The 15,896-nt window shown below is 40.6% G+C and overlaps 1 protein-coding gene across 3 annotated transcripts in view; it reads right to left on the bottom strand.

Annotated features, from left to right (window-relative positions):
- The window catches only part of CD28 (CD28 molecule), a 35,809-nt gene extending 20,189 nt beyond the window's left edge, over window positions 1–15,620 (bottom strand). Inside the window, exon 1 of one of the 3 annotated variants that reach the window (XM_025278059.2) lies at window positions 15,383–15,620. In XM_025278059.2, the coding sequence (XP_025133844.1) occupies window positions 15,383–15,572 (190 nt within the window). In that variant the 5' untranslated portion in view covers window positions 15,573–15,620. Of the gene's footprint in view, window positions 1–9,353; window positions 9,720–15,382 lie in introns of those variants that run through there. The other 2 variants (XM_006055034.3, XM_025278060.2) reach the window with 2 other exon arrangements.
- Between the last annotated feature and the right edge of the window lie 276 nt (window positions 15,621–15,896).

Below are 15,896 nucleotides of genomic sequence, written 5' to 3'. Positions count from 1 at the left end.
AGAAGAGGCAACTGAAAACCAAGGAAGGAAATGGCTTTCTAAACAAGGTCACACAAATTCTAGAAGAGCTAAGATATAATTTACGTATTCATGATTCTAGGAGTAATGTATTAAATCATGAATGAATAGAAAACCAATTTTGTACATTTAGCAAGACTGACTTGATTTCATGGTCATATTTAGAAAAAGTCTGTCACCAAATTCACTTTGTCTCTACACAAAAGATCTTGCTTACAATGTCAGAGACTTCCTAAAGGTCATAGATAGAGCCCAGATAAGGCCTACAGACAGGATTGTCACTGAAATATCTCTTATCAGTTATTTTAGATCCACAAGTGATAATTATACCATTGAAACAATTCCATTTCAGCTTGCCCAAATGTCCGAGAGAGTTTGAACACAAACATTGGTCAATACACAAAGTCACTTTCAGTCTATACTTCACTGGGCAAATCCTAACTTCAAGGCCTTTGTGAATTATACTTATTTGTCATGTTTAATTTACAATATTCCATCTTCCCATTTCTTTACCATAGCACCATAGAGAAATCCAATGGCATGCAGAGGCTGGTGAACCAAAATGGGAATAAAGGGTGCTGCAGTCATGTCCGACTCTGTGCGACCCCATAGACAGCAGCCCACCAGGCTCCCCCATCCCTGGGATTCTCCAGGCAAGAACACTGGAGTGGGTTGCAGACAGCACTTAAGACTGAAGGCTGTATTCCTTAACTGAAGTTAAGGAAGCACTAAAGAAGATAGAACACATGTTGGGTTTTTTCCTTTTTGGTCGTTTGTAAATAGTGCATTCTTTTCACTTTTTTTTTGTTGGTATATAAATGCTTCACAATGTTGTGTTAATTTCTGCTGCACAACAAACCACATCAGCTATATGTATACATATATCCCCTCCTTCTGGAGCCTCCCTATCTCCCAGCTTCCCCCCTCTCCCATTGCAATCCCACCCCTTTTCAAAGAGCACAGAGCTGAGCTCCCTGTGCTATACACCATACATGTTTCTTTACCAACATCATTTTTCTTCAGAACTTCTTAAGAACTTCATTGGGGCCCATTTCTTTCAGGAAGATCCGCTGGAGAAGGAAATGGCAACCTACTTCAATACTCTTGCCTGGAAAATCCCAGGGACAGAGGAGCATGGTGGGCTACAGTCCATGGGGTCACAAAGAATCAGACATGACTGAGCAACTAATACTTTTCTTCTGAACATCACAATCAGAATTTCTTCTGCCATTTAACAATCAGATTTTAAAGATCTTAATCACCTTGTTTCCTTTTTAAAAAATTCTAACTGGACAGAATTTAGCATGTTAGGCCGGAACCAAAAAAAAAGAAAAGAAATCCTTCTCTTCTCAACCATCTTGCCCTGCGATGTTTGTGAACATACCATGAAGGTGACGCTGGTTCCCCTGGCACACAGAGCTGACGAAGTTACCGTAACTTTCCTCTAAGCACATTTCCTGTTCACGCCTGGGATACCCTTCCACACGTGGCCATCTGACCACTGACTCCTTTTTCAGGCTCCACAAGGGGCAGGTGGCTCACAGTCCAGCCCAGTGTTTGCTCAGGAACTTAGAAGACAAACTGTGCTTCCTTGGAGGTCAGGGACACCCAGCCATCTTAGGCTCTGGTAACTCTAGCTGGTGGCTTGGTTTCACACAGATGTGAGAAAGAACACAAAACATTCAGACTACAGCGTCTCTCACCATCCTTTTCAGTGAAAACAAAGAGGAAAACAAAGCTATCAAACTTTGAAAGGCTCCAGACTCTCTGAAATCCATATTAAAACAGGGAAATTAAAAAAGGGGTAATTCACACGATGTTTTCAAAACAACTTTGGTGTCATTTCATCTAGTTTTCTATTGACTGTCATCTTGAAACTCTCCTCATTTTCATAAGGAATAAATATTGATGGGAAGCCCCTCCCATCAAAAGGGCTTTGAAAAAGCATAGTCCATGTATGTATACTTTGTCTCATTCAGAGAACAGCACACTCAAAACTGGGCAATAGGAGGTGAGTTATTTACAATAATAATAGAAAAAGACCGTTGGCAAAGGTTTGGAAGCACAAGATATATATCAGTTTGGCCAAAATGTTCACAGCTTACAGAAAAACCCAAATGAACTTTTGGGCCAACCCAATACTAGAAACCGTAGCTAAAAGCGGCAGAGTTATAACCACCCCCAGATCTAAAGGGACAAGGGGAGGGCAAGGTTCCCAGAATCAGAAGGAAAAGAGAGTCATGTAAAGGAGGCCACCATGACAGAAGCAATGACTTCTGTAGGGAAATACAGTCAAGCCCAGCCCCCAGCCCTGCCCAGGATTGTGTAAGCACCGCGGTCAAGTTATATATGTCCATTAAGTCTTACCAAGAGCAAGTGTGACTTTCAAACAAAACCTAAAGAGACCTTAGTTCAAACAAGTACCTACAATGACAGATGATAATAGCAACAGAAATAGAAGCTTCTATTGGCCCTCACCAGTCTAAGCACCACCTTTAGCCTTGCTCTGTGTTTTCACACAGCCAGACACTGTACTGTAGAGGACAATCGTCCTTGGCCTTTTAAAAACTTGCTATGCTCCAGGCAATTGTCAGAAAGGAACTCAGAGGTCAGAGAGGGACAAAAAGTCCCATCCAAGCACCTAGATCTAAGGCACTAACTCTTGAGAGAGAAAAATTATCAATACGATCAACGAATACTTTCTGAAAAGAAATTTTGATGTCAGAAAATTACTCTTTGGTATTCCGACTTCTACCTTAACAATGTCAAGCTTTCACTCAGCAATTAAGTAATGAGGCCTACTGTACTAGGTTTCTGGGAGATGGGAAGATGTAAAAGATGCAGTCTCTTCCTTCTAGGAGAGATCCTAAGGCAGGCTCACAATTAGCTATGCTCCAAAGCCAGGTATGGTGTGTGAGGCCTGTAGAGGGTTACTGACACTTGTGTGGGAAGAGCCCTTGTTTCCAGACATGAGTCTGCTTTTGTGAAGACTGGGCTTTAACTGGGCCCTGAACTTCTGGACAAATTTAGACAGGCTAAGGTGAAGGAAATGCCCTTTAGTGTACGGGTTTATTGGGGATTAGCTGAACATTGTACATAGAAGGAAAGTAAGTGAAGATGCCTGATGCCTCATGGTGAGCTTTTAATGCCAAGAAAAAGGCACGTGGATTTTACTAGAAAGGCAATAGGAAACACTGAAAACACCTGAGCTAAGACTGAGGTAGTAAGCTCTCCTTTGGCAAGGTTAGCACAATAGAGGGGAGCGCGTTAGCTAGGAGTGAGGGTGGGGCTGAGGGAGAGACAGGTAAGATCTGAGCCAACAGCATCCCTGTGAGCTCCTAGGGTCTGAGGCTCAGAGGCAGCAGCTGGGATAGAAAGGATGGGCGAGGTGTTGGTGTTGGGTTATGCTTGGTGATGGTGAGCAGGAATCAAAATGACGTGTAGCTCATGGACTAGAGGGGAGACCAGGGACAAAATTAGCTAAATGAAGAGAGGAAATTTGTTTGGAAAAAAGCTGTTGGGTTTTACATATGTTGTGTTTGAAGGGCAGGTAAGGCATCATAGAGGAGAAGTCCAGGAGTTTGACTAGTTGGACTAGAGCTCAAGAAAATCAGAGATAGACACATACATTGAAATGTCATCTATATTAGGGCAATCGTTGTTATTAAACCTGCTAAAAAAACACTGCCTGTACCATAATCCATCACTACCATTCAGAGACACTACCCAGCCATATACATACATACAAAGCAACAGAAACTTGAGTGGTGGGACTTTTCTAGCAGTCCAGTGGTTAAGACTTCACCTTCCAATGCAAGGAGGTGTGGGTTCAATCCCTGGTCGGAATGCTAAGATCCCACATGCCTCGCGGCCAAAAATCCAAAACATGAAACAAAAGCAATACTGTAACAAATTCAATGAAGACGCTTAAAAATGGTCAACATCAAAAAATCTTAAAAAAGAAAAAACTTGAGTATGGTGGGACTCAGGCCCCACCATCAAGGCTTTGCATTATCCTCTCAGCTCCTAATGCTGGAAAGATCATCTAAGAGGACAACATGACAGAGCATCTTCATTTATATAAAAGAGTTACCTATAACAAAAGCTGGAGCTTCCCAGTGGCTCAGTGGTAAAGAACCCACCTGCCAATACAGTGTTTGAGACACAGTTTCAATTCCTGGGTCAGGAAGCTTCCCTGGAGTAGGAAATGGCTACCACTCCGGTATTCTTGCCTGGAAAATTCCATGGATAGAGGAGCCTGGTGGGCTGCAGTCCATGAAGCTGCACAACTGAGAAACTGCACATGCATGATACCAAAAGCCACCAGACCAGTCTAGAAGTCAAATTTTGTTACCCTAAAAGGTTGCTTATGGTTCAAGTGGTAGGTAACCAGGATTTTATAACTTTCTACATAAATATTATGGCAGTAATTCAGTTAACAGATGCCCATAGGTGTCAATGAACTGGCTGTATTAATATATTGTATTCTAAATACATATTTTAATCCGGTAACCAAATCTTGGAAACTTGTTTTCCTCCTGAGCCACCATCATTCTGAGTCCTCATTCAAAACAAATCTGTAAAGAAGACAACAGTATATTTTTCCTGTTTCTTTCTCCCTATATCTTTGGGTGTGTGTGCTCAGTTGTGTCCAACTCTTTGTGACCCCATGGACCAGAGCTCACCAGGCTCTTCTGTCCATGGGAATTTTCCAGGCAAGAATACTGGAGTGGGTTGCCATTTCCTACTCCAGGGGGTCTTCCCGACCCAGGGATCAAGCCCACATCTCTAGTGTCTCCTGCACTGGCAGGCAGGTTCTTTACCACTGTGCCACCTGGGAAGTCTACACCTTTGAGAAGTCTGCTTAAGGTCACCTTGACTCATTCAGAATCTTCTAGGTAAGTCATCACCTGGAAGTTAGAAAAATAATTAGTGTTAAACCTTAACATTATGTAGGAAGATGGGGAGGACAAAGGCAGTATTGTTCCCCAAAACCCTGCAGTCATTTCTAAGCATATTAGCATCTAAGACCCTGGTTCACAATCTCTCCAATTTCCAAGGTGACTGGTTGCAGTTCTTGTGTTTTCTCTATTATAAGAGCATCCACAAAGGGGTGGGGTGATCTGGTTGCCTTGCTAGAGCTGATAAAAGCTAAACCTTTTATTCCATTTAAGAAGCATTTTTTAACCCAGAAATAGACCTGAGATGTCTTCTCGTCCCAATCCCATTTTATATCAGATGAAGAAATGAAGGCCAGAAAAGTTAAGTCATAGTGTAACAAATTAAAATGCTTCACCATATTCCCCTCTCTTGATAAATCATGGGTTTTAGCTTTTGAGTTTGGAAAAAGAATAACAGTCACATTCTCCCTAAAGCCAAGGGCAAGTCACCATGTCCTTCCTCTGAAAAAAACAAACAAACAAACAAAATGCAGATGCCAAGATTAACGTCCCTGACTGGAAACTGGAGCCCTGCCCATGATGCTGGGCAGGCTTGGTCTGAACCTTGTGATACTGCTGTCAAAGCTGTGAGCTGAGGCCAAGTCTAGCCACATGTACAGTTTTGAAGACTCAAGCAAATTTATGGTACAAACCAACTAACTCTTCAAAGTTAAGGTATGTACTGTCCCAGTCACCATTGTTCACCATTGTTGAGATAGGTTTAACACAATGACCTATCTTGAGAGAAATCAAATATATATATATATACATATATATATATATATATATATAAATTATATTTATACACACACACACACACATATATCTATTTCACAAACATTTTCCATGTCAGGTTTGCCAGTGTGGAATCACTCATCTACCCTGGCTTCATCCTAACACATCTCTACCTCTATAAATCTCTTCCCTTCCTCCCATTCTTCTTAGACCATTCTTCTTTCCCCTCCTCTTTCTGATACTCCCATTCTCCAAATCTCCATCCCCATCTCCTCAAAGAAAATTGCCTCCATTCTCTTGTTTCTCTCTCTCTTCCCCTTTTCTTTCTTAATAGCCCTCTCTCCCTACTACCCATGCAATACACACACACACTCAAGACCAACACGTGGCTCCTCCCATGTGTCAAATGTAATTAAGTCACCTGGCTTGCAAACATTACATGCGGACTATGTACAAATTACTATGATAAACTCTATAGGTGATATAAGTTCCTAATGGTCTTCACTTTATCTAGAAATTTCCTCTCCTTTTCAGTCTCATTTTTATCCCCCCTCCATCTTTTCTCAACCCTTTGAAGAGTTATCTTCCTTCACCATCTCTGCCTAAACTCAAAAAACCCCATATGGCCTCCTTTCAGCCAAAATCAATAATCTTTGCAGGGCTTCCCTGGTGGCTCAGTGGTAAAGAATCCACCTGCCAATTCAGGAGACATAGGTTCAATCCCAGGCTCAGGAGGATCCCCTGGAGAAGAAAATGGCAACCCACACCAGTATTCTTGCCTGGGAAATCCCACGGACAGAGGAGCCTGGCAGGCTACAGTCCACGAGGTCACAAAAGAGTCTGACATGACTTAGCAACTAAGCAACAATGACTTTGTGCATGTGTGTGTGCACATGCACTCTTCCTTCCCTTACACAATCAATGCTATTAGCCATTGCCTCTTTCTAAAACTCTTCTTCTGGCTCTGGTGACATTCCATGGGCCTCGTTCCCCTCTTCTCTCTCCAACACACTCTGTGTCCCCTTCACTAGCTCAGCCTCTTCTTCAGCTAAGTCCTAACTAGGCCTATTTTCCAAACTTCATTCAACTCTCTGCCTTTCTATAGTTGTTCCCTCTCCTTTCTACTAGCCATCAATTTCCATCACTTCACTTTTATTCCAAAGTTGAGGATTCCTAAATGTTTTCTTCTTACCTGGTTCCATATCTTCAGCTATGTACTGGACATTTTTCTGACATCTCAAGTCTTTACTTCAAACTCAGTACATCTAAACTTAAACACTGTTTTCCTCCAAAACTCAGTTGAATAACAAAATCTTGGTTTCAGGTGGTGATACCAGCATTCCTCTTAAGCCAAAATCTTGACATCATTCTTTATCCCTCCTTCCCTTTCACAAGCCAGGTACTAAGCCCTGAAAGATCTATTTTCAAAACATCTCTGAGAATAGTCCCTTCTTTCTATTTCCACCTTTGCCCAAATCCTGTGACCCTCTTCCTGAAAAAAGTGACAGAGTGACATGATGTCCTGGTCACTAGTCTCCACACATTCTAGATCATCCTGCTTCTGCAAGCTTTCAGCTGCTTCCCAATGTCTTGAAAATGAAGTTTGAATTTCCATTATGAGCATTCAATCCTTTTGACCTGACTCAAACCCATCACTCCAAGCCTCTATACCTTCAGACTGGCCATCTGTTCCAAGAACATGGAATGATAATCCTGGTATAATTTCTTCATTTGTATTTCTTTTCCCTCCTGAGGCAACAGAACATTGGTAAGAACATGAACGCTGGAGCAAGAGCACCTGGACTGACTCACTGACTGACTGTTTGACCACAGATAAGTTGTTCTATCCACTCCATGCTTCAGTTTTCCCATCGTATGGACAAGATAATCACTGTAACTACTTCAAAGGATTTAGGGAAAGAATAAATGATTTAATACAGGGATGGCCAGATAAAACAGTGTATGGAACATCATAAGTGTAAAATAAATACCAGCTAGCAATTATTATCATAACATCATGCATTCACATCTCATCTAGATTTAAAGTCCAGCTTAACTCCCAGATTTCCATAAAAGCTTCTATATTAACGTTACTAATTATTTTACACTTCCTCTTTTTAGTTCATTCATTTCCTTCTTCAACAAATATTTGCCCAACATCCACAACACATCCTGCACCACACATAGTTTCAAGGTTATAAGGATGGATATGATACAATCCTGTCTGTAAGGAGCTCACAGTCTAGAGGAAAAAAACAGATGTACCAGCACACAATAATAATTTTAGGAATCCTGATGAGGAAAGAAGTCCCTCAGTTTGCCATGTAGGGTCTCAGAGAAGAACTACTTAGGTGAGAGGAGTAGGGAACATAATGGATTACAAAAATAATATATGCAAATCCATTATAGCATCAAATAGCATGATGAAGTAGGAAACTGCCAAGTTTTATTTATCTGTTTCCAGCTGTTATATCCTGTTATATATAGTCTTTCCAACTAGAGCTGAAGTCTCTAAAAGCACAGAGAACTACTTAATTACAGAAGCAATTCTTGTGTGCTAATTAAGTCTATATCTCTTTTTCTGTTTTTATATTCCTTCAGATCCCAATAGAAACTGAAATATAAGAGAGGTTTAATACATATGTTAGATTGAGTTACACTCCCACTGGGACTCCTCTTATAAGACCATAGGAAAGGCTGAATACCAAGGGAATGCTTCCTCGGGGAGATGGATCTTACACTAAAGACTTAAAGTGAAAGTCGATTAGGGTTTGGATGCATGGAAAGGAGGCATGCATGCTCAGTCGCTAAGTCGCTTCTGACTATCTGCAATCCCACTGACCATAGCCCACCAGGCTCCTCTGTCCATGGGATTTCCCAGGCAAGAATACTGGAGTGGGTTGCCTTTTCCACCTAAGACACCCATGGAAAGGAAGAGGGAATCCAAAATGGAAACAGCATCAGAAAGGTCATAAACATGAGTACAGGTGTGTGAGACAGTGAAGAAAGCCACAATATAAGAAAGGGTTAAGGATCTTATATTAGGGTATGAAAGGAGATAGATACATTAGGTAAGTAAAATGGGTCCAGCCTAAAAGCATCCCAAAGTGCCAGGAAACATTGCAATGTCATCTTCTAGTAGCATCTTCTAGGAACCATCAACACAACTTCCTTTTCTATAAATTGAGAGATGGCTAAGTTTCCTCCCATCTTTAAAAAATGTCTGTGGTTGAATTCAGCAATTCTATGGATGCTTCAGCTTATAACTGTTTTCCTTAAAATCAATTAGTATAGATAGGAAATCATTCACAGTGTTCCTAAATTGAAAGAGAAAAAAAAAATTCTGGGAAGATTTCACAATTCTCATTTTTAACTTCACTGAAGCTCAAACTGGGTTTTGTATCAGTCACAGAACCTAAAACAGCGTGTTGTTATTGTTTAGTCCCTAAGTTGTTTCCAACCTTTTGCTACCCCATGGACGGTAGCCTACCAGGCTCCTCTGTCCCTGGGGTTTCCCAGGGAAGAATACAGGAGTGGCTTGCCATTTCCTTCTCCAGGACATCAATCCAACCCAGGAATCAAACCCATGTCTCCTGCATTGGCAGGCGAATTCTTTACCCCTGAGTCACCAGGGAAGCCATAGAAGATGTTAATAAATACCTGTTGAATGATGACATGAAGATCTGTCTTCCCAAGGCATAAGAAGGAGCAGGCACTTCAGAGTAACTTACTAACACCCTTTTTTAGTTTCCCCAAGAGCCTCGTGGTGGGAGGAAACATTCTTCTCCTAAGATTCCATTCTGACCCACTTTCTATAGGATAGAGTCTGTGAATCAGAAACGGAATCCTCTTGGACTCAACATTCCTGAAGCTGGTCTAAATTATGTACCCTTATTATTAGTCCTGTTCAATTTCAAAGCAAGTCATTGGGGTTACACAGAAGCTGCAAATACAGCCACAGTGATGTTCTGACACTTCAATTCAGCTCAGTTCACTTCAGTCTCTCAGTCGTGTCTGACTTTTTGCGACCCCATGAATTGCAGCACGCCAGGCCTCTCTGTCCATCACCAACTCCCGGAGTTCACTCAAACTCAGGTCCATTGAGTCTGTGATGCCATCCAGCCATCTCATCCTCTGTTGTCCCCTTTTCCTCCTGCCCCCAATCCCTCCCAGCATCAGAGTCTTTTCCAATGAGTCAACTCTTCACATGAGGTGCCAAAGTATTGGAGTTTCAGCTTTAGCATCATTCCTTCCAAAGAACACCCAGGGCTGATCTCCTTTAGAATGGACTGGTTGAATCTCCTTGCAGTCCAGGGGACTCTCAAGAGTCTTCTCCAACACCACAGTTTAAAAGCATCAATTCTTCGGTGCTCAGCTTTCTTCACAGTCCAACTCTCACATCCATACATGACTACTGGAAAAACCATAGCCTTGACTAGACGGACCTTTGTTGGCAAAGTAATGCACAGGTCAAATATCCCTAAGCAATGAAAAGCACAACTGTCCATCTTTTCAAGTTAAAAAAAAAATCACCCACCTAAGTTCTTAGCAGGGGAATCTAAGTCATTGTTAAAAATGTAAGATATGTCCGTAATGTATATTCTTGTTTGAGTGAGTGGGTAATGACTAGGAGTTACTCTTATAATCAATACATTACATGGTGGATTGTGAACCAACAAGGTGACTCAGATATGCAGAAAGGGGCTCACGATTAGATTAGAGATCAGAGTAAAGTGTGAGTGGGTGACTCTTATGACACCATCAGGAACTATAAACCTGGTTACCTTGGCAACCAGAGTCCCCGAGATAATGAAGATGATGACAAATGAAAAAGATGACGGTAATGGTGATGCAGAGATAAAGTCGCAGCTCAGTTAAGTAAGAAATTTACCACCACCACTCATTTCTCTTCCGACAATGAAAATAGAAGCTAAAATAACCTGAATGGTCACACATAGACTTAATTAAGATGCCTAGGAAATTAGTATTGAAATCCTAATGTCCAAGAAGTCTAAACTCTTTCTCATATCCTGTAACAAGCGGCTGAGTAGCCCTTGAACATATCCAGCCCACCTCTCTTCTAGTGCTGAGAGTCATCAAAATGAGAATTTAACAAACAAGCAATTAGATACCTATTTTCCATGGGGCCTGGGTTACCTTACCTCCGGCTTCAGGGACCAATACAATGATTCTCAGACCGAAAACTCTGGGTACATTTTTTTTTATGACAACACCATGTCACTGACCAAAAAAGAGTCAAAGAAATTACCAAAAGAGACACAGATTCCTTAACACATCTTAGAAAACCAGGGACCCCTTCAGTCTGTCACATAGCCACCTAGCTGTTAATTTTTTTTCTCAAGTTTAGCATAACCATCTACTAAGAAGAGAAGTCCCAGCCTCTGTGAACTTTCATAAACAAGAAATTTCTTTTAGAAAAAGGCAAACAAAAATTGAACCAAGATGTAAAGGAAAAAGGATTAATAACTGTGCTTTCAGAGGGCCTGCCCTCTGATTTTTAGACAAGAAAATCTGCAGTGAAAATTGTGTATTGTTATCAAAGCCAATATGTGTGAATAAAGAGCTATTGTTTTAAAGATGATAAACCACAAACGGCGTTTTCTTCTGGGATGTTGGTGGCATAATAATTTTCATTTTGTAAATGTCAGCACATTGCCAGCAGGAAACACTTGGAGAAAGATAGCCATACATGATAAAAGCTGAATGGTAGCCATGTGGCATTTTGACACGAGAATAGAATAAGGATATTAAAAAAGAGGATGGTGTATGTTTAAAGGAGGGACAGTGAGGTCCTCCCCCTCCCCATAGTAAAGGTTTGAATGTGGGAGCTTCAGAATAACCATTACAGATTCATTTCTTTTTCTAATCTACCTGTGAAAATGACTCATCCTATTTCCTGGTATTGATATATTGGCATTAATTTTACAATCGTTGTTGTAAAAGTTCTTTCTGGATGGTTGCCTTTAAAAAATAAATAAATAAAAGGAGTATCTTTGGGTGTAAGAACAGAGTAAAACAAATTCTTACTTTTAAAAAAAATTTAATTGGAAGCTAATTGCTTTACAATGGTGCGTTGGTTTCTGCTGTACACCAACATGAATCAGCTACAAGTATACATGTGTCCCCTTCCTCTAGAACCTCCTTCTCACCCCACCTCACATCCTACTCCTCTAGGTGGTCACAGAGCACTGGACTGAGCTGCCTGTGTTATACAGAGCTTCCTACTAGCTATCTATTTTATACATGGTAATGTGTATATTTCCAGAGAAGGCAATGGCACCCCACTCCAGTACTCTTGCCTGGAAAATCCCATGGACAGAGGAGCCTGTTAGGCTGCAGTCCATGCGGTCGCTAAGAGTCAGACACAACTGAGCGACTTCACTTTCACTTTTCACTTTCCTGCATTGGAGAAAGAAATGGCAACCCACTCCAGTGTTCTTGCCTGGAGAATCCCAGGGAGAGGGGAGCCTGGTGGGCTGCCATCTCTGGGGTCGCACAGAGTCGGACACGACTGAAGCGACTTAGCAGCAATGTGTATATTTCAGTGCTACTCTCTCAATTTAAAGCAAATTCTTAATTGCACTTTGGAAATGTCCATTAATTTTACTTGAAATGACAAAAAACCCAGTCAATTTTTAACAGAATAACTGGCTACTGTGTATTGGTTGTCCTGTAGACAGAGCAACCCTGCATTTTCCATGTCCATCTTTCTACCTAACTTCCCCAAGCCCAGCCTCAGAGCAACACTTTCCTGAGAGAAGTCAATGACTTTTGTGTACAACTACCTCAGAGGGGTCATTTGCTGAACTAAAAATAAAGCCTTTAATTACCTTGCTTTGCTGATGGTTTTTCATTAAATATCAATCATTTTCCTGCCTTCTGTGCCTCTCTCAGAAAAAGAAATGCTGTGGGGAATAGAGCAGCACCAGAGAAATCAATCGTGTTCAAATTGGCCATTTTGGACAGTTTCCTTGCTAAGGTTTGGGAAGAAATGAAAAGAAATGCTCTCGTTGAAAAAAAAAAAAAAATGTGTTGTCCTGATTTTTGCCTTCATATTGGATGATTAGCTTGCTGGAAAAAATAACCAATATTGACTGAAAAATCATCAATGAACAATACTATGTATTATAGGTACCCTTCTTCTATCGTCAACCACAAATTATTTCCCTTTCAAGGGCCTCCAGTTCTAAGCTGGATTCATATTACAAAGTCAACAAAGTCCTCTGTTGCGGATCTCAACTGCACAATTATCCAGTAAAAAAAGACATGTCGTGTTAGTAAAGGAATTGTGTCAGTTAAGGTTTTCTTATGCTTCCTGAGTCACTCTTTTTTAATTTTACTCTAAAGATCTTTTATAATGTCATTAAAATCATGAAGAATCAGGTTCAGGTTTGACCTTCATAGGATAAATATTTAAAGCTATGCTTTGGGACAAAGAGTTAGAACCGTTAAATTGGTCAAAAAAACTGTCCTTCACACACAGACGCAGGCACACATCTCAACACAGAGATAGCATTAGTCTTTCACAGTCCTCAAGAGGATGGCCACACTTTGACCAGAGAATTTCCTTAACTGTAACTTTTTCATGGAGGGTAAAGAGGAGAGAAACAAAAAGCACACGGAAGATTTTGCACCACTGATTAGAAGGGACCAGACATTTTCATATCCTGTAATTATTTTTTCTCATAAGTTTTCTTACTGAAAGAGGCATTTTGAAAGTGCCTTCTCAAAAAAAAAAAAAAGAGAGAAAGAAAGAAATTGCCTTCTCTACCCCTTTCCTACTTCATTAGATGGCCACTCAGCACCAAATCTTAAAAGTGATTATGGGGGGTGAACTGGCATTTGAAACATAGATGTACCTCAAGTCAAAGACAGTTTCCATGTGTATGATCTTTTCACTGCTTCTCTTGCTATCCCCCTTTTAGTAAATGTGCTAAAGGAAACATATAAAGCCTTGAGTCTTACAAAACTTGTCTCCAAAAGAGAATGAATGAATTGATGATGATGCCTGTGCACAGTTCCCAGTTTTAAATAGTTTTCTGTTGGAGTGAGGCTTCTCTCTCCTTTCTGCCCATTCTTTACGGCCTAATAAATTATGGGATTTTAAACAGTCTTTAAACATAAATTTTAGAGATCCCTTAAAAAACAGACATTGAAGATTCTTTTAAAGTATGTTTGGTAGCTCTCAGTGCTGGGTATTAACCTATCTCATCACTAGCTCATGTCTTTTATTATATCAACACCTTTTACAAATACATAGAATTTTTAAGGTGCTCACTGGCACCTCAACAGTGCAATGGATGGGTGTATTGCACAGGTTGGGTAATTACACTCTTTGGAACATGATATTTAAAGGACAGCAAGAAATCATGCAATCCCCATACTACCAACATAAGTGAGAAAGAAAATGGAAGATGCTGGCCTTTCATTGTATCTTATATGGAAAAATAACTATCCTGACTTCAATATGCTGATTAACCCCTATCTGTCCAATTTTTGAGCCAAGTAGGACCATTTTCTAACTCTGAGAACAAGTTGAACGAACCCCTGACTCCAGCCCACCCAAATAAGCAACAGACTCTTTCTGTTGGGAACTGTGATTTACCAAAGATGATCTAACCCTGGACATATTGGAGCTAATACATTATAAAGCACACCCTATTAGGTGGAGTAGCATAAGAGCACAGGCCATAGAGTCAGACAAAGGTGGTACAGACCCTGGTTCCAACAACTCCTACATATAGATCTTTAGCCAAATTAACATTCCTTCCCCCAAATCTTTATCTGAAATGGGGTTAACTGTGATCACATCAAGTTTTTCATCTTCATCCCCATCATCACTGAAAACTTAAAGAATTTCAACCACTTGAAATACATATCAACCAGTTGTTTTAAAAACCGTATTTATTAGCATCTGTATGGCACCAGCTTGTGTGACAACGCCAGAATTCATTCTGGCACCCTTTCAATTCAGGTAGACATGGCAAAAGGGTCGGACAGGACTTAGTGACTAAACAACAAGACATGGTAATTATAGCCAACATTTATCTTGCCGGCCAAGCATTGACTGTGCTAAACCTTTCACATGGTTTGTTTCATTTTATCCTCACAATGACCTTGAGATGAAGTTATTATCATTCCCTTTTTACAGATAAGGAAACTGAGGCTTAGAGAGTTTAAATACTAGTCTAAGCTCAGTTATCAAGAAATAGATCTGTGATATGAACCCAGGCAGTCTAAATCCAGGGCTTTCAGAACCAACCTGCATATACAGCAATTTCCTTACATTTAAAAATATATATGTATACACAAATGCTAAAAATTCTTGGGACATTACCAACTAATAGTTAAATAAATCTTATTTAATTCCAAAGAATGCTTATTTAAGTATTTTGCTGGCTCTAGTCTGAGAATCAATGAGTTTCTTCAATAACAGGTTGCCATTTCATAGCAAAAACTACACTTCAAATGCCCAAATGTCCTGAGTTCTTCGAAATTTAAAATGAGCTATTCACTGATAAATGAAGAAAAGTATTGCAGCTTTTGAAATATACCAAATAGAGAGTGCATGATTTTAAAACATTTTTTCCTGAAAAATAAATGAAATAAAATGAACCGGAAGCCTCAAAAGAAAACGCTGGAGGAGGAAAGAAATCAAAACTGTTTACCTGCTACTTGAATTGAGGGGAAGAAGTTGAGAGCCAGGAGCAGCCTGAGGATCATGGTGCTGACGGTGGGCCACGGCTCCAGCCCCTCCTCCCTGAGAAGCCCAAGTGTGAGGGGAACCGAAGACACACTTGAGTGACTCGACTCGTCATCCACGGCCACCACCGCCAACTTACTTGTCTCAGGGCACATGATCAAGGGACTCAAACCTCAAACATTTCACACAGGATATTACATTGTTTTGATGACTTCTGACTTTTCCTCTTCTTTTAAAGGCAAACCTTTTCTTGTCACTGAAAGAGTATCACTCTATGATGGTCTCATGGAAATCATGCTCTGTAGAGGGGTGTCAGAGCTGTGAAAAACGGGTGCTGTGCTTGAAATCTAAAATGTAAGGGTAGACAGATGAGATGATTCTAAAAGAGGAGAGCTTTTCAGAAGATGGGGATAGACTGTGTCCAAAAGACACCAATAAGAATTATCCTGAGGGACTTCCCCACTGGTCCAGAGGTTAAG

The sequence above is a fragment of the Bubalus bubalis genome, chromosome 2 (assembly GCF_019923935.1).
Source record: "Bubalus bubalis isolate 160015118507 breed Murrah chromosome 2, NDDB_SH_1, whole genome shotgun sequence".
Taxonomy (NCBI): Eukaryota; Metazoa; Chordata; class Mammalia; order Artiodactyla; family Bovidae; genus Bubalus; species Bubalus bubalis.
This window is presented reverse-complemented; position numbering and strand designations above follow the sequence as displayed.